The sequence below is a fragment of the Euprymna scolopes genome, chromosome 17 (genome assembly GCF_053919585.1).
Source record: "Euprymna scolopes isolate OS-2025 chromosome 17, ASM5391958v1, whole genome shotgun sequence".
NCBI lineage: Eukaryota > Metazoa > Mollusca > Cephalopoda > Sepiida > Sepiolidae > Euprymna > Euprymna scolopes.
The window spans coordinates 13,557,006-13,583,731 of record NC_136498.1 but is presented as its reverse complement, the minus strand read 5'-3'; the positions used below and the strand labels follow the sequence as shown (position 1 = coordinate 13,583,731).

General features: G+C 37.4%; 1 protein-coding gene across 2 annotated transcripts in view; it reads left to right on the top strand.

The window, feature by feature from the left end:
* LOC145296666 (DBH-like monooxygenase protein 1) overlaps window positions 1-26,726 on the top strand; it is a 91,343-nt gene that overhangs the window by 25,056 nt on the left and 39,561 nt on the right. For both annotated transcript variants that reach the window (XM_080142608.1, XM_080142607.1), the window contains exons 5-8: window positions 2,384-2,563; window positions 5,535-5,637; window positions 20,785-20,966; window positions 24,863-25,057. In XM_080142608.1, coding sequence (XP_079998734.1) covers window positions 2,384-2,563; window positions 5,535-5,637; window positions 20,785-20,966; window positions 24,863-25,057 — 660 coding nt within the window. The remainder of the gene's footprint in view (window positions 1-2,383; window positions 2,564-5,534; window positions 5,638-20,784; window positions 20,967-24,862; window positions 25,058-26,726) is intronic.

Sequence of the window (26,726 nt, the reverse complement as noted above, 5' to 3'; positions counted from 1 at the left end):
TCAGTAAAGGAACAGCGTAGTTAGTGGTGGAAATTAGGTTGATTTGGATTATTTAAGGGCGATACAATAAGAACTTGTTCACATTAGATTTGAAGATGACCATGTTGTAGTTAGTTGAAAAGCGGGCCCGTGGAATAGAGTTCCACGGGCCTGCTTTTCGATTGAAAAAGTTATTCATGGAATTTGCGTTTTGATTAAGACACAGATAGAGACTGGGGAAATAGTTGATAGTGGTTGTAGCTAGACGAATGATCATAATTAATCCAAGAAAACAATCAAGTTGAATGATCTTTACCAGCGGGAGAAGAAGAGAGGGAGGATCGTCAAACTGCTACACCCAGCGTCATATCAACCGTGTCTTCGTGAAAGCTACTGAGACTGCGTCTCAGGACTTTTGTGAATGTTCGATCGGAACCACCTAGGACTACACTTATAACTGCGTGGACACTACGGTCTTCTTCGTATTTCATCTTAACTGAGGGAGGTCGGGTCTGTCGCACATGGTTATATATATTTATAATTTTAAAAAGTAAAACTATATGTTTATATATAAACAAATATGTAGAGACCGAGTGACAATAACTATTCTCAGATTCCCAGTGCTTTCCACTTCTTTCGAGAAACGTTGCAAATTACTTTGTATTATCGCAACATCCGATTACAGTTGTTTTCTCGCTAGCAAAAACCATTGGTATTTCCTGGAGTTTTGGTGGCAAAAAAATCTCCCCAAGATCCCAGTATTCTATTTCAGTGGAAGTCTGGTTTGTGCTTTCTCTCTTTGGTCTTTGTATCCTCCTTGAACATTCACGACTATTTGGTATGTTGTCAGCCGAAGCTGTCACCATCATATATTTTTGGAGGGGGTCCAGTTATATTATTATTATTATTATTATTATTATTATTATTATTATTATTGTTATTATTATTATTATTATTATTATTATTATTATTCAAATGCTATTCATATGAAAATGGTATTTCTTGCTATAACGTTCCAGCCGTTATCAATCATCATCATAAACTTAAATAATACGCTTTTGTAAAGATCCACATACAATAAATGTCGCCAAATGTGTAATAATGTAATGTTTTACCAGTAATTTGATTAATTTTCTATTTTTAAGCATTTATCAATGGTTTTCATGCTATGCTTATGGCAGCCATGTTTTCCCGTTGTAACCGATCAAAATAGGTACTCTGTTTGTTTTGAACCAAAAATGTATTTAAAAATGTTAAAACACAAATAAACTTATACAAATATATAGAAGAGTAATCTTGCCTTTGGTAATATTTATTTGTTTCATGTTTGTTTTTTACCCCCTTTCATTCTGTTAATATCATAAATAACCACAGTTTAAGTAGATTGCAAAAACAAAATATTTTTCTTTTGATTGGTGGTCATGCAGATTAAGCATTCACCTTTAGTTTCGATATTTTATGCTATCTTTAAGGGTCTGAATTTCACACTGGGCCATTTTTTGTTATAATGTTCCAGTTATTTCCTTGCCAATATCCATCATACGCCATAAAGTTAAATAATGCTTTATCTAACAATTCGCTAACACATATATTTTTCCAATATTTTTTTTATTTCTTACACACGTATAAGAAATTGTACTTTTAATATATACCAAAACAGTAAAATGGTTTCATAACAAAACGCCTAAAGAATACACATGTAAAGTTTTGCGATTCTTAATCCATACATTATGTTTTGTTTTCTAGTTCAAAGAATGTGATCCATGTTAACTCTATTATTCTTCTATGTAATTCTGAACACCCAGTTCACGAAGAGTTAATTTTTATTTTTCGATTTGAAGTAAAAGCATGCCCCCCAAGTTTTCATTTGCCCGAAAAGCACTTGTCTAGCTGAAACCACTATCAATGATTTCCCCCACTCTTCATCTGTACCTAAACTTGCACGTATATTCCATGAACAAAGCTTTGTTCTTAAAACTGCACGCCTGTGGAACTCTGTTCTGTTTGCCTACTTTCCAGCTTACTACAATATGGTCGTCTTCAAGTCCAACATAAACAAATTCTTGATAAGTCGACCCCTTAAGTAATCCAATTTACCAAATTTCCACTACTAACGATTACTACGATATTGTTCCACTAACTAACGTCTACTCATTAACCATTATCCTCGAGTAGCCCACGGCACTGAATAAGAGGTGACTCCTTTGTAAAAACAAACAAACAAAAAAACAACAACAACAACAACAAAAAAAAAACTGACGCATGGAAGAGAAACGATTGAGAATCCTGCGTCGACAAGTAAGTCAGCTAGTTTCAGTGCACATAAAGATGAAAAGAAATTTCAGGATTTCCCACCGAACTTCATTGATCCCTCATTTTCTTTTCTTCGTCTAACTCTTGGCAGATCTCACCAGTTGTGACCAAAGGCAACGAATTGATAGTTCATCACATGCTCCTTTACAGCTGCCAGAAGAACAGATTGAAAAGAAAGTTGGGAGAAGTCCATTCGTGTTACGATGAAAACCTACCAGATATTTGGGAAAAATGTCCAATGGTCGTTTTTGGATGGGCAATTGGTGGATCGGTAAGGCCTGCTTATCACTCTTTGATTTCTGTGTTTCAGTATATATATATATATATATATATATATATATATATATATATATATATATATATATATATATATATACGTTTTGAAGGCTAAAAACAAAGCATTTTTTTAATAAACAAATGTATTTGCTTATATATATCAGATATATTTCGATGCTACACATCCTTATCAATAAAGAGTCTGTTTTTTTTTCATTTTCTTGACCACATGGTGGAATTTTGCGCGCGATAGTGTTATTGTTAGTCCGTGGGTATTGATAACGGCTCGATATTTAAAAATAAAAAAATAAAAACAGCCATCAGCAGGGGTGTCGCGTTAGCCGCGCAAAATTGAAATAATGAAAGAAAATATTTTTTTTCTTTACTTGCACTTGAAGCGTTGTGTGTTAATTGAAAATTGAAAATAATTACGTATATAAATGGATACGTTTAGAAGGCTAAAAACAACGCATTTTCTAAAAAAATAAACACATTTATTTGCTTATATCAGATATATTTCGATGCTACATATCCTTATCAATGAAAAGTCTGTATTTTTTCTTTTTCTTGACCACATGGTGGAATTCTGCGCGGGCGAGTGTTATAAAGTCACGTATCGAATGTGGCCATTAACTTATACCAACGGTTGTAAATGAGACTCATATCTCTTAGAATCCCACTGCCTTTTGATGACTTTATTACTATCATCCTGACATATGTTCCAACCCTAAACACCGACAATGAAATGAAGCGAAAACTTTATTAGCAGTTTGTCAACCTCATAACCAGAGCACCACCACCACGAGACAAACTATTTCTGTTGGGCGACTGTAACGCAAGAGTGAGGAAAAATCATATATTCTGGAACTCTGTTATTGAACTATTGATTACCAACACTCTATGTAGAAACATCCTCGCTTTCAGCATTGCCACCTTGTGGACTATGCCATGGTCCACCAGAAAGATATAAAGGATATCCACATTACTAAATCAGCACGCAATGCAGATGACTGTGGGACTGATCACCGGCTGGTCATCACACGTACATAATATACCACCAGAAAGAGGCCAAAATTTGACCTAAAACAACAATATTGGAAACAATATAATCTCTCAAAATTTCACAGAGATAAAAGTAGAATACCATCACCCAAAAACACTTTCGTACAAACCCAATCAATTCTGGAAAAAGAATAGTCGTCAATCAGCATGATCATTAACGATCAGCCACAGCTACAGTCGTTTTCAAGAAAAATAAAAATCAAGACTGTTTTGACGAAAACAGGACTGAAAATAATCTACTCATTCAAGAAATGATAAATGCTCGCCATGCACATGAACCTTGAAATCCGGCATAAGAACAATATCTTCAGAAATTGCAAAAAACAGTGTCAATCAAGATTACGGGAGGTAGAAAACAAATGATGGCAGATAAAAGCTTTAGAATTGGTGGGTTTTGTAGAAGTCCGCGACCTTAGAAATTTTCATGCTGGTGTAAAACAAATTCAGATCCTTCACTGGTAAACTCCTTGCAGCAGACAATGCCACCACCCTTAACGACCCACAATCAATTCAAGATCATTGAAAGGAGAATTTCGCCAACTTTTTTTTAAATAAACAAATTTTTTTGTTTATATCAGATAACTGATATATAGTATATATATTTAGTATTCGTCCAATTATACCATATGATTTGATTTTCATTAGCAGCCCTTCATGCCAGACTTTGTCAATATATATATATATATATAGTATACACTACTTCATACCGTTGTTGTCTCGGTTGCATCTGTCAAAAAATGCCCCTCCATAGATAATAGACACCTTACACACCAATAAAATAGAATTACCACACATCCATACTATACCCCCCTTAAGCCTTAAAACATACACTACATACATTTAAGACTATGATAAAGACCCTATACACATTTCTACATTACACTCTATATAATACACTCCTCCTTTATTTAGAATTCGATAACCACCCCCAACATCATCTATAATTTTAATTGATCTATTTCGTTCCTAATGAATCCCACGCTAGACGCCGCATCCCCACTATGTTACCAAACATCTTCTCTACTCTTCTGATGAGAAGCATTAGGCTTCGAAATGCCTTGGCATAAAGAGTCCCTTCTATCCCCCAACTAATTGTTTGTATTCCCTTATTGAATAAATGAACCAATGTATATTCACCAATATATAGTTTTTGTGACTTCATTTCCCATTCCTATTGTTTTCCTATATAAACTCCAATGATACTTGTTGACCTTTATACTGTCCAGATAAGTCTCCTCTTATAGAATTCAGCTCACTCTTTTCCTCTAACGCACTAAGAATCCCTCCTTATTGTGCTGATGAGGAAATTATATCTAAATATACACGATATCATCTCTGAAACGATCGTGCACTATACCTGGTGTGTTTTTGTCTTTATTCCTTGGAATATACAAATGAAACTAGGCTAATTCGTTAAATCCATTTACTCCACATCATTTAATGTCTCTCTCCACTCTGTCTGTCTGTCTGTCTGTCTGTCTCTCTCTCTCTCTCTCTATATATATATATGCATATAGATGTGTTTGTATATATATATATATATATATAAATTAAAACTAATGTCTAAACCTTATTTCAAGTAAAAAATATGCACAAAAGATTAAAGTTGTTTACAGCTGATTCAAGTCAATGTTTATTTGAAGTTACATAACGAAATATATGATTTGCCTTTCATCAGAACGGTAATTCATACGTACCTAGAAAAAAATAATAACGCCATAAAATCTATTACAAATTATTTTTTATACTTACAGACACTAGTATTTCATACTTTCGCAATCATCAGCGCAAGAAGTGATAATTATTATTAGTCGAGGGATTCGAACCCAGTTACAAAGTCATCTTTGACTTCATTAACTACATGAACATCAATTAAATTTGTATCCATTTTTGTAATTTTGCAGCAATTCCCACTGCCTGAACACGTAGGAATACCCATTGACGTGTCGAGTGACCCTGTGACCTTTTTACTGGAGATTCATTATGACAATCCCGGAGAAAAGTCAGGTACTCTTTGATTTGAGAGAGAGAGAGAGAGAGAGAGAGAAAGAGAGAGAGAGAGAGAGAGAGGTGGGTGGGAGAATTTAAAAAATAATGCTCCAATTTATATTGGCCTTATTCGACATGTTATGCTATAATGTAACGAAGCTGAAGTGTGTACTCAGCCAAAGTTGTTGTTGCTGTTTGTTGTTCTTTTTTCTTCTTCTTCTTCTTCTTCTTCTTCTTCTTCTTCTTCTTCTTATTATTATTATTATTATTATTATTCAGGAGATTCTTAGTCGAACTCAGGAATATATCTGTCGCCTTAAGAATCTCTACGGAAGATCGCAAGGACCCGTAGCGCAACGGATAACATTGCTAAGTGATAATCAGATATAAGTGACAGTCTTCTCTAGGTTGAGACTTCTACCCAACCATGATTGATGGAACGAGAGTATCCTACCCACATAGATTAAATAAAGGGTTCCGTTCAATATTCCGTACAGATCCCAGTGTTCGACAGAAATAAACTGTGTCCATCGCTTTATTGCAGATTACAAAATAATCAATATTTCAGTAAATATAAGTTATAAAAAGCTGAAAATTACACCATCCAAGGACTGTATTAAGGTGAGGTAAATCCTAAAATTTCATCAAAATTCATGCTATATTTAAAAAGTTATGTTATTTTTTTAATATTCAATGAATTTTCACCGTCCATCGCTTTATTGCAGGTCTCATAAAATGCCAAAAAAAAAAGGACGTTTAACAGCTACCGAGAAGCAGAGGATTATTGCAGGACTAGCAGAAGGACTCTCGATCATAAATTTAGCCACAGAACTAAAAAGGGATCCCCGAACTTTAGCTACATTCGTCAAGAACCCCAACATCAAGTCCAGGAAAGATAAGGGCACAAGGAGGAACCTTTCTGATCGGGATCTTTGAAAAATTCGTAGAGAGATTGTGCGCAACCCAAACAGCACCAGTGCAACAATTTTTGCGAGGGCTGGAGTCATACCAAGGTCCAGACAAGCCCGATGCAATGTACTGAATGAAATGGCAAGGAACATCAATCCTATTCCAAGGCCTCCATTGAGCCAAACCCACAAAGAAAAACGATTGGCTTGGGCACAAAAATATATGAAAATGGATTGCCAAAATGTTCTGTTTACAGATGAGGCTCGTGCTACCCTTTATGGACCGGACGGATGGGCCAAAGTTTGGAATCCAAATGGAACTCCAACGCCTTATAGATTTCATCGCCAACAGGGAGGTGGAAGCATAATGTTTTGGGCGGGAATTATTGGGGATAAGCTATGTGGACCATTCCGAGTGCCAGAAGGTGTCAAGCTCACCAGCAATGCCTACACTGCCTTTCTAAATGAGAATTTGTTACCATGGCTAGATGATCTTCCCTTGTCACGTCGTTTTAAGATTATTTTTATGCATGACAATGCCCCATCTCATGCTGCTAGGGTAACTACATCCTTCCTTAGATCTCAGGGCTTTGTTGGAGAAACCCTCATGTCCTGGCCACCGTGTTCTCCGGACCTTAACCCCATCGAACACCTATGGTCAATATTGAAACGAGGAGTTTATGAGGGAGGAGAGCAGTTTTCTTCGAAGGATGCCCTTTGGAACAAAATAGTCGACGTTGCCAGAACCATTACTCCATCTCAGATCAAACAATTAACCTCCTCGGTGGACAAAAGGTTGTTTAATGTAATTTCAAAACATGGGGGATATGTGGACAAATAATTCGTTTGTTTGACACTTAGCCCTCGGGATGTGCCTTTGTTCTTGTTAATTTTCCCCAGAAAATGTGTTCAATATAAATTTATGATGCTTTGGTATTGTTTTATTGAGCTAAAACATTATCTTAGAAGACTTGCAATAAAGCGATGGACGGTGAAAATTCATTGAATATTAAAAAAATAACATAACTTTTTAAATATAGCATGAATTTTGATGAAATTTTAGGATTTATCTCACCTTAATACAGTCCTTGGATGGTGTAATTTTCAGCTTTTTATAACTTATATTTACTGAAATATTGATTATTTTGTAATCTGCAATAAAGCGATGGACACAGTTTATTCCTGAGATCGACAATATTGTATTTGCATTTGTTATTTGATTTTATGTTGCGTAAGAGCTAGAATAAAAAGAAAGCTATATTGTTTATTTCCTAACGCTGTGTTCCATTGCATTTCATCGATATGTACGATACAAACAAACGCTTGTTTAATTCGATAAGGCCCAGTGTCTTAAAGATGGGAAAGGCGACGAGGCATTCAATCACATTTCTAATAATATTTCTCGGTACTAATATATACTTGAGTTACGCTCGAACTGTGTTCGTTACAGTTCAAACCTCGCTCGAACTCCCACGCCGTCCGCCACCGTCGAAAAGGAATAAACAAACAAAAACAAATAAATCTGACTCTGCTTTTCTTTCTTTTTAACACAAATAATTTATTACCGTTTTTTTTTCTCTCCGTCTCGACACTATCAGCTTAAAAGTCTCTCCCTGTCATATGGAGAACCATGTCCATTTCACCTAGCAGACGTTTTTCATTCTGTTCCACTACATGTCGGTCATAGACAGCCATTTTTTGTCTTCGATTTTACACGTCCATCTTTTTCAACCGCACTTTTTCTTCTCTCGACCACGTGGTGGCCTTTTTTTTTGTTTAAACTTTTTCTTGTCACGCCAGCTTGCGCACACTTCCTAATTTGTATATGCCCCTTTTTCGGCTACTGCTGCTAATATCCTCGCAAACCAACTATTTTACAGATCCTGCTGATATTTTTCCACGCGCTCACACGCGCTCTGTTATGTCTTTGCGGCATTCAATCAAGGATTTTGTCATCACTAGAGTACCACAATACATTTGAATGGTCAGCTTTTTCAACCACTAATTGCCATGGCCGATAGCACCCTGTCGCTGAGATGTAAGGGTCTACTGTGATTCAGGGGCCATATCTATAAGGGCATCCTAAGTGGGGGAGTTGTGCATGGAAATAGTTGATCGCATTTCATTTAAATTGTTGCATGTTGGTAGAATAAATAAAAAACAAAACCGGGAGGGAATTGCAAAAGCCAAACAGGTTGAGAAAAGAAACTGTTGGAGTAGAAAACTTCTAGGTCTTACGGTGATGGAACAGGGAGTAGTACCTGGTAGCAACGTGGGACTTATTAGATTAGAGGCCCTTTTTTCGATACTGTCTAAGGAGGTCTAAGATCTTCCGGTACCATGAAGTGGAATAAGTACATAGAAGATGCTGCCAAGTCAGCCGCAAATATGTAGGCGCTCTCTACAGAACTACAAAACTTTTAACACCTGCCAATATCCTATATTTCTATATCGACACAATTCACTCGTGAATCGACTGTTATTACCACATCATGGCTGGCGCATCAATCGCGGCTCCTTATGAGACAAAATGCAATGAAAAATGTATAACCTAATAGGTCCCGCACTGTCTCACAAGCTCCAACCTCTTTCACATCGCCGCAGCGTTGAATCTCTGTTCTTGTTTCACAAGTACTTCCACGGGATGTTGTAACGTCGCAGTTACAAACAAACAAAGGAAAGAAATAAACAAAAATCCGGGCCAACATTTATTATCGTTATTCTCCCATCGCGATACAACCATAAAAGTCTCTTGCTTTTTGTTCACTACACACCGGCCGTAGACAGCCATTTCTTATACGTCCACCTTTTTCAATCGTACTCTTTATTCTCTTATCATTTTACAGGTTCTTTTTTCGGCGCCAACTTTGTTTCTCCCCGACCACGTGGTGTCCTTTATTCTTTTTCTTGCACGCCACATCGAGCACACTTCCTAATTTGCATATGTGCCTTTTTCGGCTACTGCTGCTAATATACTCACAAGCCAGCTATCTTACAGTTTCTGCTGATATTTTCCCGTGTGCTCATGTATTCCGATCGATTTACTGCACCTGTGCCTCCTAAATATAACTATCCCCAACCCACTTGATTAGCAACAAAATCTCACCTCTTCATCATAGAGGCCCCTTGACGCCTGGCGACTTTCTACTCTGATAGCCGCTTTCTACGGACTAATTCCTTTTTGAAACTCCCTTCCTGCTCCTCTTTCATCGACTGAACCAACCGGAAGTAACTTAAATGTAATTTAAAAAAAAATTACATTTTCATCCCAAACAAGGTACATTGCCACTTTGATGTAGGGGGCTACTATTAGGGACACAGGCTACAGGGGTACTAGGTGGGGAGTTGGGCAGCAAGATGTCGGTTCACGTTACACTTGAACTTCTGCATGTCAGTACAGTTGGGAAAGCAGGAACCTGGCAGAGAGTTCCAATTCTTTTTTTTACATGGAGTTCACCACTTATCAAGGCCTAATGGCCGCTCGGGGATAAGGGTTATTGTGTGTACAGTAATCAAAGGGATAGTGTAGCAATAGTATTGGAGAATTGGTAAGATGTCATTACTTAGGGGGGCGGTTCATCAGGAATTTGTTTGTGTTGGACTTGAAGACATCCAGGTTGAAGTCGGGAGGGAAACAGCCAAGCGGAACAGCGTTCCACAGGCGTGCAGTTCTAAGAAAGAAAGTCTAGTGGTTCTGAGGAAGAAACTACTGGAGTAGAAGGCTCTCTTACATCTAGGGATCTCTACTGTGAAGGGGTGGGATTGTACTGCTTGTCGGGTTTGTCGGGGGTATTTACGTAGAGGGGGTACAAGTGCTTGCAGCTCGTCGGAACATACACCGTTAAAGTACTTGTAGAACAGGCAGAGGGATGCTGCATTGCGTCGATGGGACAGAGGCTGAAGCTTGGATGATAGTTCAGGACCTATTAGGTTGGCGACTCTCTTTTGAACCTTGTCTAGGAGTAAGAGACTAGTAGCATATGCACCGGCTCAAATATGACAACAATACTCCATACATGGGCGAATGGTGACCTTATAGAGGTACAGGATACTTTCGGGTGTTAGTAGTTTTCTAGCACGGTAGAGAGAACCTACCTCTTTCACAGCGGTCCTGGCAATGTTTTCAATGTAATTGTTCCAACTCATGTTTCCTGTGAACGTTAGGCCGAGGAGTTTAAAAGATGTGCTTTCAGATAAAGAGTCTTTGGCCATTGCTATTGGTGGTAGAGAAGGTTTCTTGTAGTTTTTGGAGGAACCAAGTTTTGTCTTGGCAGCATTGAATGTGACCATCCATTTTTGTCCCCATTCCACTACAGATTGGAGGTCATCCTCTAGTGTTTCTTCCATTTCTTTAGATATGTGTTCATTTGTTTTCCTGTCGTGTCCTGTCATGTCAACCTGGATTTTTCTCTTATTTAAGAAGGATGTAATTATGTTAAGTATTTTAACAGTGATACCGTATGATCTTAGATATATCTAGAGCTATCGCTTTACCCTCCCCTGCTTTGTCAAGTGAATGGTATATACGTTCAGAGATTACAGTTAGAATATCTGCTGTGGAACGGGCTTGCCTAAATCCATATTGTTGGTCGCTCAGAAGTTTAGCATCTGTAAGGTGATGGACTAGAGCTTGGTTAATTATGGACTCAAATATTTTGACAAAAAGTGGGAGTAGGCTAATGGGACAGTAATTTGCTGGGTCAGTTCTTTCGCCAGAATTCTTGAAAACTGGTACCACAGAAGCAGTTTTCCAGCAGGCAGGAAAGCAAGATTCATTAAGGCATTTGTTGTAAAGTTTGGAGAGGATTGGAGCTACTTTGGCGGAGCACTTTTTAATAGCACAGCCGGGATGAGATCAGGTCCACATGCTTTTGCAGTGTCAAGATTTTTTATGATGGCATGCACCTGAGGAAGGGGTGATTTTCAGATCGTGTGGCGTCTGTCCGCAAAGGAAAGTCTGGGAGAGGGTGGTTAGCAGGGTCTAGTGTGGAGTTGGAGGCAAACCGACTGGCAAGCATGCTAGCCTTCTCGGTTGTAGAGCAAACAACTTCATAATTGTTGGATAGTGGGGGAATTGTTGATTGCTCATTATTTACTACACTGTTGTAGATTTTTCAGAAGTCACGGGTTCCGAATTTCTGAGCTTTGATGCGTTTTTTGGTGGTTTCATTAAATTCTCTCTTAGCTGTCGCTATTTCTTTCTTACAATTACTTCTGACTTTTATATACTTCTGCCTGTTTGAACTGGATTTATGTCGGTTAAATCTGTGGTACGCCTTTGAGCGATGGCAGTTACACATGTAGAAGTAAACCATTGGGGAGAGTGGGGCTTGCTATAAAATTTCCGCGTGAGAACATGTGCTTCAATTGTAGTTTTGAACCATTCAGTGGTCTTATTTGCGCACTGTTCAGCAGGAAGTGAAAAGATATTTCGCCATGGGGTGTCTCTGATCCGTGATGGCTTCCCAGTCAGCCTTTTTATAATATCTCGTTGTGTTGAACAATGGCTCTTCCATTTTGGCTCTAGAGTTTAGGGCGATTTCAACTATTATCACTACATGATAAGCATTCCCAAGTGGGCTGTGGGCGTTCGTAACACAATCATCAGGAACTGTGGTAAGAAACAGATCTAAAAGTGATGCATGTTGCTCTTGTTGGTCAGGGAAACGGGTTGGAAACGTAACCGTCTGTGATAGGGAATGAGATATAGAGAAGCTATGTGTTGTGGTACCAGCTGCGTCTGTGTAATTAGAGAATCCAAACCAGTTACTGTGGTGGACATTGAAGTCACCAAATACATGAACTTGTGCGCTAGTGTCGAGGGAAAGTGCTGTATCTATGCTGTCAGAGACTTTGTTTATTAAGGCACAGTCCTGGGTTGAGGGAGAGCAGCAGAGAAAATAAAAGTAACTAATATTATGTTGCATGTTAAGTCTAAAGCACATAAAGGTTTCATCGTCCGATTCTAGTTTTCTTTCTCTAGTCAGGGGGAGGGTGCTTCGAATATAGCCCGTGCATATGTCTGTCGGTGTCCTTACGGCAGTGTGAGAGATAACCGGGCATGTTAAAGTAGTTAGAGGGGATGGAGGAGTGCAGGTTAGTCTCACTTAGTGGTTAGATATCCGGGGTGTTTGTTAGGAGAAATGCTACAACATCACTTAAATTAGTTCTAAGCCCACGGATGTTAGTAAATGCAAGCCTCAATGGAGGAGGCTATTTGATTTTCTTTGAGTTTAATATGAAAAATAAAACATCTTGCTGTTTCACTTCTCACACAGTCTGCTGCCTTATGAATCTGGCTCCCATCGCAGTAGCCCTTTAGGTTTCTGTAGTAGTATATCATGTTTCGGGCGAGCGCAAATAAAGAATGACTGTCCTCATTGCGCGTCCCATACTTTTTAGATATCTTTCTTTTACTAGAACGACCATAGACTTCATGGAAATAACAATATACCATCCCAGAAACATCGCCAAACACTTTTCATTATTTGGATTACGCGAGCACCAGTGATTAATTAACTTAGTATTCAAATAAGACGTCGTTTCGGTGAACTGACCGCGTGTAGACTCGAATGAATTTGAATAAATTTTTATTGTGTGCGCTACAAATAGGCTAGCTTGCAATCAATGACCTGACACTGCATTTCTCAAGATTATTCGAATTTGATTTGCGTTAAGGTCATCATATTTAATCATGCGTTTCTGAGGGGAAACCACATTAAAGTTTGGATGTTTGACATAAGGATCTTTTAGTTTGAATAACACAAGTTATTTTAGAATTTTTGAAAAGATGTGTATACATAATAGATACATGAATTATGATTCAGTGAATAAATGTTGCATCATCATCATCATCATCATCATCATCATCATCATCATCATCATCATCATCATCATCAGCAGCAGCAGCAGCAGCAGCGGCCCTGCTGATTTTAACAGCGTCAGCGACCACGGCTCTCCAAATTGTAGAGCCATGGTAATCTCGGTATTTCCCGTTGCTTTTCGTCTTCATTCGGGGATTCATCTCCCACAGTGAGTCAAACGCGCCTCCGAATACCGACGAGGAAATTTCTAAGACTCGGCCTACAACGCCTAGCCTTCCCAAATGGTCATCCATCTCGTATTGGCCAGGTTCATCGTTGCTTAACTTCGAGAACCGGTGTGTCATATATATATATATAAATTACTGCTATATTTTAGTCATGTATTTTATAGCTGTCCTGTTTTTAAATCTCCGAAACAGCTACATGGTAGGCAGCTGATGATCTCCTTTTTCTATTTAACAATTTTAGTTAAGTTTTTCTTTTTTTCATCCTCATATATTTTGATTCTCTTTTATAACTGTAGACTTTTCAAAAGTTGGCTTATGCAAGTGCTAAGTCTACTTAATACTTTTAGTTAAGTTTTTCTGTTTTGTTTTTTTCATCGGCATATAGTTGAATTCCATTTTGTAATTGTAGACATTTTAGAATCGGATTATGTAAGTGCTAAGTCTGCGATTTTCGGAAATTTAACTTGCATTCTTTATTTTGATTTTTACATTTTTTTACCCTAAGCTTCTTTAATATATATATATATATATATATATATATATATATATATATATATATATATATATATATATATATATATATATATATATATATGAAGCAGGGAGTTTACAAGAACATCTCTGTTTTCAAATATGCGTCGCTACGTCTCTATATCCAACAACACACACATACATCAGTACACACAAACACACGCGGACACACACGTACACACAGCCACACTTATTAACGCATGTACACACATACAATCATACACATGTACACACACAGAATACGCAAGCACAAACGTAACTAATGACGTGTAGTTTTAAAATGTGCTCATCCAATCTGCTCGTTTAGTGATGAAAATAATTTTTTAAAATTAAGCGTGATAGATCAACAATCCAACGGACAGACAGACAGACGGACATGCTTTTATTTATTTTTATTTTTTTACAGAGATGTGTCTATTCACGCATTTAAAGATTCAACGTTCTTAGCTACGAAGATTTCATTTTAATCTGAACCTGATGGAGCCTCTAAAAGGGTTTGCGAGCGACTAACGCTCACTTGCTCAATACTGATGTCAGTTAATTTGCGTGCGTGTAGCGATAGAACTTAATCTCTTAATGGAAATGGTGACAATCTTAACTAACTACAAACTCTCGGACGACGTGTCTTAACCACTTCACTAACGGACATTCAGGAATCTTTTATCATTTTTCTCTCATATAAATATTTATATCTTTATATTCATTTTTATATTATTGTTTCTTTATTTTAAGATTAACTCATAGCGTCTCATTTATTCCTGCCAAAGTGTAAGTATCTTTATGCATTGACTAGTGGAAAAAGATAAGAGGATAAATGAGATGAAGAAGCTACGATCACTACATTTTGATTTCAATTATTACTATTTATTTGTGTAGATAGTGAAAACAACGCAAGTATCTATATATTAATACGATAGCGCGTGTGTTATTTTGTGTGTCACGCTTACATCCCTTTTCTTCCGGTCGACTGTCATTTAATTGTTGTGACCATTTATTGTAATTAATGATTGTACCAAGAATTCTTCATAAGTTTTGGTTTCGGTTTCGATTATAGCTGAAAGAACTCAAGTTATATATATACATACATTTTTTTTCATAAGTTTTTATTTCGGTTTCGATTCAAGCTGATGCATCCAAGTCATATGGATATGTTTTTTTTATTTTTGAAATCACAACTTTAAAATATATAAAAATCAATAACAAATTGACTATGTAATAATATATAGGAAATCTACATAAATTAAAATATCATATTTAAGCGTATTTTACGACCGGGCTACGTCGGGCGTCCCAGATAACGTAGATAAATACTTTTAACAAAAGAGCTACAAAAATATCAGGGCGTTTTCAATGTACGCTGAACATCCACAGAATGCCAACATAGATATATTACATATGTAAGAGTCCGTTGTGGAATTTCCACAGGCCACACTAGTTCGTATGATTAGGATTCTTTGGACTATTGTCCTCAGCTTGAGTGCCATTTTTACAATGTTTCGGTCGATGTAACCTCCGACCTTCTTCAGGTGTATCTTGTTGAACTCGGGAATGCTTTTGTCCAACTCGGGAATTTGAACGGAATTTCGAACGGAACCCTATTTACTTCATTGGGGGGAGTAGTATGCTTTTGTTCCATCAGCCATGACCGAATAGAGGTCCTAAGTAATTCGGGATTATATTTTTTGCCGCCCACACTGAGAATTGAACCTTCAAGCTTCAAGAGGATATTATTTTTACAATTGATTTTTCCAAATACTCTAACCACTACGCCACGGTTCCTTGCACAAGTATGAAAATCATATGTTTTTTTCTTATAAACGAAAAGTTTGAAAGTTAAACCTGATTTAATTGTTAATTTCCTCATCTCAGACAATTACGACGATCCGTTGATTTCAGAGGAGGCATTTGACGACAGCAGTAGTGAGATGTCCATGGCATCGATCAGAATAACCTGAACTTAACATAAATGTTTGCGAACTACTAACGCCCGAAAGTATCCTGTACCTCTATAAGGCAACCATTCGCCCATGTATGGAGTATTGCTGCCACATCTGGGCTAGTCTCTCGCTCCTTGACAAGGTTCAAAAGAGAGTCGCAAACCTGATAGGCCCTGAACTGGCATCTAAGCTTCAGCCTCTGTCCCATCGACGAAATGTTGCATCCCTCTGCCTTTTCTACAAGTATTTTAGTGGTGAATGCTCTGACGAACTGCAATCACTTGTGCCCCATAGACGTGAGCACTCTCGACAAACCCGACAGGCTGCTAAATCCCACCCCCACACTGTAGAGATCCCTAGATGTAAAAGATCTTTTTACTCCAATAGTTTCTTCCCCAGAACCGCTAGACTCTGGAATTCCATTCCAGGTCCCTGCTTCCCCAACAGTACTGACGTGCAGAAGTTCAAGTGTAACGTGAACCGACACCTTGCTGCCTAAATCCCTACATAGTACCCCAGTAGTTGTTGCCCCTGATAGTAGCCCCCTACACCAAAGTGGCAATTTGCCTTGTTTGGGGTGAAAATGTAATAAAAAAAAAAAAAGAAGAGATTGAGTTCGATGCCTCGCTCCCCGAATGTGTCAAGCAAGATAAAATTAGTGGCAATACCGTACAGTTTGCGGTGATTATAAGAACTATGCAACTAAGTGCGACAACTCGCCGTATGGTTATTATTAACTGGAAGTTGCTAGCGGAGGAAGTTTACAGGAAATATTAAATTAACGAGCGCTCCCTAGCCGCATATGTATCCTAATAAAAGGAAGATGACATACGGCACCCAACATTCCCAATTTGGTACCCATCTGGTACTGACCAGGCTCCACGTTGCTTAACTTCGATGATCTAACGATTATGCCATACCAAATAAGAAGACATAACATGCAATAAAAATACAGAGTGTCCTCTACCTCCCCTCAATGTCACCAATGCATTCGTTAATAAAGGTTACAATGTTTTCTGCACTATATCCGATGAAATTTCTTGATATTCCAGATATCGGCTCTTTAAATTTGGAAGTTGTGAAAACTTTTTATGATTAACTGGCAGGTCGATCGGCGCTGCTCGGTCGTAAGATACGCTTAAATACGATATTTTAATCAATGCAGATTACGTATTTATTATTACAGAGGCAATTCTCTATCGATTATTACAATTAAACCTAGACCACAACTATATATATATATATATCGTATAGCGGACGAATGTTTATTTAAATAATCGTTCGGACAGGTTAATTTCGGCCACCGATTCCGTAGTCAAGGGGGTAGGACTGCCGACTGTCATCACGACGGTTCTAGGTTCGATCCTCGGCTTGGGAGAGGTGTTAGTCTAGCGGCACTGATGAGTTGTGATACAACGAAACAGGTCTGTATGTCGATGACTAAAATATATTTTATAAAAGCTCCCCTCTTTGGTAGAGCACTCTCGTAAATTATCTTACTCGCTACTTAATTTAGCTGAAATAATGCGAAGCTCGCGATTTGTTTACAAACAAACGTTTGAGCCCTCTACGAGTAGCGGACGAATGTTTATTTAAATAATCGTTCGGACAGGTTAATTTCGGCCACCGATTCCGTAGTCAAGGGGGTAGGACTGCCGACTGTCATCACGACGGTTCTAGGTTCGATCCTCGGCTTGGGAGAGGTGTTAGTCTAGCGGCACTGATGAGTTGTGATACAACGAAACAGGTCTGTATGTCGATGACTAAAATATATTTTATAAAAGCTCCCCTCTTTGGTAGAGCACTCTCGTAAATTATCTTACTCGCTACTTAATTTAGCTGAAATAATGCGAAGCTCGCGATTTGTTTACAAACAAACGTTTGAGCCCTCTACGAGTAGCGGACGAATGTTTATTTAAATAATCGTTCGGACAGGTTAATTTCGGCCACCGATTCCGTAGTCAAGGGGGTAGGACTGCCGACTGTCATCACGACGGTTCTAGGTTCGATCCTCGGCTTGGGAGAGGTGTTAGTCTAGCGGCACTGATGAGTTGTGATACAACGAAACAGGTCTGTATGTCGATGACTAAAATATATTTTATAAAAGCTCCCCTCTTTGGTAGAGCACTCTCGTAAATTATCTTACTCGCTACTTAATTTAGCTGAAATAATGCGAAGCTCGCGATTTGTTTACAAACAAACGTTTGAGCCCTCTACGAGTAGCGGACGAATGTTTATTTAAATAATCGTTCGGACAGGTTAATTTCGGCCACCGATTCCGTAGTCAAGGGGGTAGGACTGCCGACTGTCATCACGACGGTTCTAGGTTCGATCCTCGGCTTGGGAGAGGTGTTAGTCTAGCGGCACTGATGAGTTGTGATACAACGAAACAGGTCTGTATGTCGATGACTAAAATATATTTTATAAAAGCTCCCCTCTTTGGTAGAGCACTCTCGTAAATTATCTTACTCGCTACTTAATTTAGCTGAAATAATGCGAAGCTCGCGATTTGTTTACAAACAAACGTTTGAGCCCTCTACGAGTAGCGGACGAATGTTTATTTAAATAATCGTTCGGACAGGTTAATTTCGGCCACCGATTCCGTAGTCAAGGGGGTAGGACTGCCGACTGTCATCACGACGGTTCTAGGTTCGATCCTCGGCTTGGGAGAGGTGTTAGTCTAGCGGCACTGATGAGTTGTGATACAACGAAACAGGTCTGTATGTCGATGACTAAAATATATTTTATAAAAGCTCCCCTCTTTGGTAGAGCACTCTCGTAAATTATCTTACTCGCTACTAAATTTAGCTGAAATAATGCGAAGCTCGCGATTTGTTTACAAACAAACGTTTGAGCCCTCTACGAGTAGCGGACGAATGTTTATTTAAATAATCGTTCGGACAGGTTAATTTCGGCCACCGATTCCGTAGTCAAGGGGGTAGGACTGCCGACTGTCATCACGACGGTTCTAGGTTCGATCCTCGGCTTGGGAGAGGTGTTAGTCTAGCGGCACTGATGAGTTGTGATACAACGAAACAGGTCTGTATGTCGATGACTAAAATATATTTTATAAAAGCTCCCCTCTTTGGTAGAGCACTCTCGTAAATTATCTTACTCGCTACTTAATTTAGCTGAAATAATGCGAAGCTCGCGATTTGTTTACAAACAAACGTTTGAGCCCTCTACGAGTAGCGGACGAATGTTTATTTAAATAATCGTTCGGACAGGTTAATTTCGGCCACCGATTCCGTAGTCAAGGGGGTAGGACTGCCGACTGTCATCACGACGGTTCTAGGTTCGATCCTCGGCTTGGGAGAGGTGTTAGTCTAGCGGCACTGATGAGTTGTGATACAACGAAACAGGTCTGTATGTCGATGACTAAAATATATTTTATATATATATATATATATATATATATATATATATATATATATATATATATATATATATACGACTTGATTGTCATCAGCTAGAATCGAAACCAAAACATACTACCCTTCACTTTTATTCCTTAGCCGCTGAGCCACGCCTACACACACACACAGACACAGACGCACGCACGCACACACACACACACACACACACACACACATATATATATATATATATATATATATATATATATATATATATATACTAGCATGGGCGCCCGGCGTTGCCAGGGTGTTTGGATGTGTATGTTAAGCAAAAAAAAAAAGTGGTAGTAGGAAGGCAGGCTCGAACCCGTACCGCAAAGGAGGAAAATAACGGGGTAAAAGCTAACGTTTATGCTGTTACGACCACCGCCAAAACGGAAGCGACATTTTTTAAAAATTAAGGCTAGACAATCTAAAGGAGAGGATAACTTTCAAAAATATCGGCGAAAAATGTGACCCCCCCTCTGTAGAAAAGTGCCTAGTGGAAGGGGAAGATATTAATGTTTTTAGCCAATTTTTCGATATTTGTCGTATGAAAGGTCGAACTTTAAAACAATACTGATCTTGGTAAAATCCGTCGCCTCTATTGAAAGTTTAAGGCAGACATGCAAACATACATACATACATACATTTATATATTGGTAACTAAAAATTTTCGACCCAAACTGATGAAAAAGCTTGCCCTATCTCTGAATAGCCTTTATGTAAAATTTCAAATATTTAGAGCAGTAATTGTCTGAGTAATTTGGAAGAGACCGCAGAGGTCAATTTTTTTAACTTTGACCCCTATTATGACCCCTTAACATTTATTGTTTTGGGCTAAAATCAAGTTATTAAGTTAGATCCATCTCCAAGGAACCTATATCTAAAATTTCAAGTGCGTAGACCCAAAATTGTCGGAGGAGTTTGATAGAGTTCTCAAAGGACAAATCGTTGAACTTTGACCCCTTAATCGCCAAATTTCTAGCCAAAAACCGATCACATCGATTTTCCCAAATCTCAGTAACCTGTATATCAAATTTCGAGTCTGTAGACTAAAAATTGACAGAGTTATTGCGTACATAAATTCACTTGTCATCCCTTTTTTGTAAGATGGAATCGTCCGATCGTCGAAGACAAAATGCAAGCAAGCAAGCAAGCAAACAAGCGAGCAAGTCCAACAGAGGTTTATAATGTTATAGACTTAACTCATATTTTATCAAATGTTTAATCAATTCAATATTCTTTCATTTTACTTAGCTTTGAGTTTATCTTTTTTTTTTTTAATTTATTTCCTTTTGACTTCTCTTATTATCACCAGTTCGTTGTCTCTTGTGACACAGGTATTCTGGATTCGTCTGGATTCGAGTTGATTGTGACGCCAGCTCACAGAAAGTTTGACGGCGCGATGATCGAAATCGGCCAAATTCCTTTTGATCCTGCATTTCGATATATACAAATGATCCCGCCCTACCAACGACAATTTAAATCAAACAGCGTTTGCCTTTCAAAATGCCTTTATGAGGTGAGAATTTCTTCTTCTTCTTCTTCTTCTTCATCATCATCATCATCATCATCATCATCATGATGTCACGGATCCTCCTGACTCTTCCTCAGGTCTCTTGCTTTATTTTCTATCACACTGTTACTCTTCAATGTTGTTTGACGTAAGAACTGTGCTGTATCCTCCCTGAACTACATGTGTGTTTTGACATCCACAAAAGAACATCGTTGATCATTTCATCTTATCCCTTATGGTGTGGGTATCCATCCATCCATCCATCGATCGATCCATCCATCCATCGATCGATTGATCCATCCATCCATCATTTCTACAAGTCACGGATAGAGAATGCTGTCCCTAGATACGGAGGTCAGTCGCGGATACATAAAAAAGGGGATAGACAAAATTCCCGGCTGCCCTGTAGAACTTACTCCAAAACAAACAAAACAAACAAATATTGTATAGCCGGGATCATATTGGGGAGAGACAGGGTACATATATGCGATGGTGATGAGGGAGAGACATTTATACAGTTCTGTGGTTTCTTCTTAACACATATAGTAGGAGAGAGAGAGAGAGATAGAGAGAGAGAGGGTGATCAGTTCTTATAACACAGTCATTACTTATCATAGAGAGGGGGAGACATTATTTACGATGGGTTATACAAAGTTCATATAAGATGAGTTCATACTAAGGATTACACATTACTTTTTGCTGTTGAATGACGACACGAAGACGACAGTTAAAAAACATGATGATAACTTCTTTATTATCACATCGACCAGTCGAATGATGATGACATCAAGGAATTCAAAGTCGTTTTTAAATGTTTAATGTTCTACCCCTTCGCCTCTAAGGGGGACTCTCCTCATGTCAGCTCTGTCCGGTTGACTGTGCCGACTTCGATCCGGACTCGACTGCCTCCGATCTTCGTCTCCCTGACTCGCCTGAAACTAGCTCCTATATTGAGAATTCATTTTTGCTATGACGTCAATATGCATGGCTTTAAACGTGACCCACTCACGTGGGGAACTCACATGGCTGACATGTTCCTCAAATACACTTTTGCAACAAAGAATTCTCACTAACCTATTTTCCCTAACCTATATTTTCAACATATTTAAATTGCATTGTTTATTATTTTCTAACTGACCTTATTTTAATTCAGTTTTCATAAAAAGAATTGTACAATTAGATTAGATTCGAACTAAAAGATTCGAACTAAAAGAAAACGTAACGTCTCATTTGCAGCAACAGAAATCGAAAAAGGAAGCTTCAACAGAATCTGCCAAAGGAGGCATAAAAACTGAAACTGCAAGGCCGGAATCTAAAAAATCCGCGCCAAAAGAGTTCCCCAAGCCAAAGCAACAATTTCTACACGTGTATAGGATTACACTCAACCCGAACACACTCACAGCAATCTCATCTGCAGAAACGATGTTTGCGCGGAAAATGAGATCCGTTTTTAACAAGCTCTTACCCAAACAGTCAAGGCCATTAGTGACTTCTTATGTACCCAGTAAACGTTTCATATCAGGTGAAAAATGTTTTTCAAAAGTTATAAAAACAACACATCATTCTGAGAGGTGGGTACAATTACTAAGTGAGTCGGTGTCATGATATATATCATCCAAAGACCAACATATATCCACAAACGACACCAAAACCAACTAAGAAGATGTTGATTAGTTGAAACCAACGACAGTCAACCATTGGAAGATGAGCCGATAGACACTGTCTTCGAAACTTTTGATCTTGAACCTCCTCAACCAACACCTGAACTACAGCGGTCGTTCCGTAAGAGAAAGGTTACCGAGCAATTTATGGTAAACCCTAAAAGGAAGAGGTACTGACAGCTTTTACGAACAAAAAGCTTGGGAGGGGGGGTGGGTGTTGGATTAATGGACAATCATATGACGTCACTTCCTCTAGTGGCATCACTTCCAGTATCGAGTACTGGTGCCTGTGAGTCTGAGATTGTTACGCGACGAAGCCGGTAGTTTGCAAACGCCTACCGTTGAGGAATGGTATTCCCAACCGATCCTTGCCTGTAATTTATGTGAATGCATGTTCGTTTCTAAAAATACTGTATTCCTTTCCTTTATTACCATTTAATGCGATAACAATTATATCATTGCTGCATTGCATTGGTTACGTACTTATCAGATAGTTACCAGTTTGGACAACTTACATGGTTCATGCAACCGATATGCCCTGCCATTCTTTTTTGTTTGACCAACTGAGAAAACTTGAAACTTGGAACTTGGAAAGTTATTATATTACACGATATATGCCCTGGAAGCGAATTAAAAAGCATTCATTGAACTTGGACTTTTGGAAAAAATTGCAAAATTTCTATAAAAATTTTTTTCATTGTAAAATACTTTAAGGTTTCTTTAATCAATTAGGATTGATATATAAAAACTGAGTCCATTTTACGAATATGATTAACCTATATATATATATATATATATATATATATATATATATGTATGTGTGTGTGTGTGTGTGTGCATATTTCTGTGGAAGTATATGTTTTTCAATTAAATTTCAAATTTTATTTATACTAATCCTTAATGAAGTTCAATGTAATTACAGAGCATATAACAAAAAATGACAAAAGTATATATTTATATATAAAGCTGAATATGTGTGTGTGTGCGTGTGTGTGTGTGTGTGTGTGTGTGTGTGTATGCATGTGTCTGGTCACGGATAGGCTCCGATATGGTTTACTATTTAAAAAACCTGATTATATATAATGATAGAAGATGTATCAAGACACAGGAATGGGTATGTTTGATCTGGCAGAACGATGGTTCATTCAAATGTTGGGGTCTGCGTTCGCGCCTGGTCTACAAAGTATGGAAATAAAAAATTTAAAAATTAAAAAAAAATGTTTACATGTATTTTTGATACACATGTACATAAGAATACTTTAATAAGTATGTTTTAACTAAAATAGGGATGGTATAATAAAATTGTGGGGTCTGCGTTCGCACCTGGCCTCCATAGAATGGAAAGACACAAACTTTAATAAAGACTTTTAATATCTATTTGCGTAAGTATACTTTGATAATTATCTTTCAGTTTGAGGAAATATGGTATAATAAAATTATGGGGTGTTCGTTCGCGCCTGACCTCCATAGAATGGAAATATGTCACAAAGTTTAACAAGGTTTTTTTTAATATAGATCCACAGAATATTGTGATAAATGTTTCAGTGTGAACAGGTATGGTATAATAAATTATGGGGGTTTATCTATTTTATTTTTACTTTCATCATATTTTGCTTTTGTTTTGATACCCCCAAATTCGAAGCTATCTCTTTATTACCCTTCTTTTTCATAACCTATCATACTTTAATAAATCAGAGTTCATTTTCTGTAGGCTGTTTTTGAACCCAGTCAACGACGTGTACTTTTGCTAGTATATATATATATATATATATATATATATATAAAGAGAGAGAGAGAGAGAGAGAGAGAGAGAGAGAGAGAGAGAGAGAGAGAGAGAGATTAAGTGATTTTGAACCCAGTCAACGACGGGTACTTTTGCTAGTATATATATAAAATCACTTAATCTCTCTCTCTCTCTCTTTATATATATATATATATATATATATATATATATATATATATATATATATATATATATATATATAGATTAAGTGATTGATATAAGAATTTAATGAATGATTTTGCATTACCAAACCGCTGCTGTCAAGGATTGTGAATGATAACATACTTAAAATAGTAAATTTTAAGATGGTTAACATCTTGAAATTTGGAATATAGACTTTGCCATTTATTTATTACATCTATATATATATATATATATATATATATATATATATATATATATATATATATGTATGTATCTATCTATCTATCTGTCTGTCTGTCTGTCTGTCTTTACAGGATTTTCCACCCAAAGACGAAACCGTTGTGATGAAGATCTTCGCTGTATTACTTCATGCGCATCTCATAGCCAAGCAGATTGTACTTCACCATTATCGAAATGGTAAAGAAATCGAAAACATTGCGTCTGACAAGAACTATGATTTTAATTACCAGGAAATGGTATTCTTAAACAAGGAAATTGAAATTCTAAGGGTAAGTTTTTTTTACTTATTATGCTTCTGTGTGCATCGATTGATTCAATTAATAATCCGATTTCAACTTATAATCATCTGAGCCATGGTTAAAAATAGTGAAATATTTTTCCTGATTCCGATACAATTACCGATTCCGTTCTTTATATCCAATTCTGATACTTATATCGAATCCGTTTCTTTCAAAACTTCTAAATATTTAGTTATAGAATTTTTTTTCGGATTATCGCAAAGTATATGAACATTAAAAATTAATCTTGTCGAATTTTTTCTATTCAGTTCAGTTTAATTGTTTAAAAATAAAAAAGGATGCTTCAGATATCATGTATGTATCATGTATGGAAATTAACACAAATGAGGATACATACCTAAGTGATATCAAAAACGCTTTCACGACTTCATCGCCACCAGAACGCAAGATTTTTACGTTACTGGGATGAATACACTTGTTTTGCGTTTACAAAAGTGTGTTAATTCTGATAGTGCTTATTTCGATAAATAACTTTTTGTTTAAGCCGAAATATATTCATCTGAATTTCAAAGTTAAAAACTGCAACAACTTTCTGGTCAACCTGATACAATATATATATATATTAAAAATTAATACTATTATTTAGCCTCGTGTCGATGATGTTTTTCAATTCAATTCAGTTCAGGTTATTTGGTAAAAAATAAAAGAAGGATGCTTCAGCTACCATGTTGGAAAAAAAGATGGTTGAAATGTACACAAAAGAGGATGCACTATCCCAACATATGTCCAATTTTGCCTTGAATGGCTACGCCCTTCTCACATTCATTACCGCTTTTGAAAGTCTATTTCAAAGTCTCGTGATCCGCATTGAGAAAATGCCCCATACCCAGTTCAATCGATGAAATAGTTCGTGTGTACATAAACCTCTTTCTAGTGTAGGAATGAATAATAAGTCCCGAGATATGTCATAATGACTATCGAGGAGATTGCAGGACAAAAGTGTAATCGTCGGCACTCAAGGGAGAAAAGGTCAAGTTTTTTGAGTCTGCTTTCATAAGGCAAATCCCATAGATCCTGAACCATTAAAATAGCCAGTCTTTGAGTTATATATTATATGTAAGTTATATATTATTTGTTTTCATGAAATGTTGCAAAATACAAAGCAGAACAACAAAAATAAGGCACAAGGCCACTCAAAAGTTGGGAAGGAGGGCCATTGATCATTCTCATCGCTGTACCTTGGATAGTCTATGCTAATCCTAGCTATAGTTCACATTCACGATAATGCTGCAAACAGACAGAGGTCATCCTACATAAGATTCCCGAATCAAACCAACACACACACACACACACACACACACACACACACACACACACACACACACACACACACACACACACACACACACACACACACATATTAGAAAATTTCGGAAGTAAAGAAAAGATTGATAAAATACTTTTCATATTGGAATGTGTAGAAATATAAATATAGAGAAATATATTCATAGAACTTACAAGCTTATCCAGATTTAAATGGCTCAATATCACTGATAGAGCCTAGTATAAGTAGGAGAGGTCACGATATTGTAGAATTAAATTTACAATATTTTATTCAAAACAATGAATACGAGATAAAAGTGAAAAGTTCCTTATTCCATGGAGTTTCGAAAATAAGCTCTTCTCCTCAGAGGAAAAA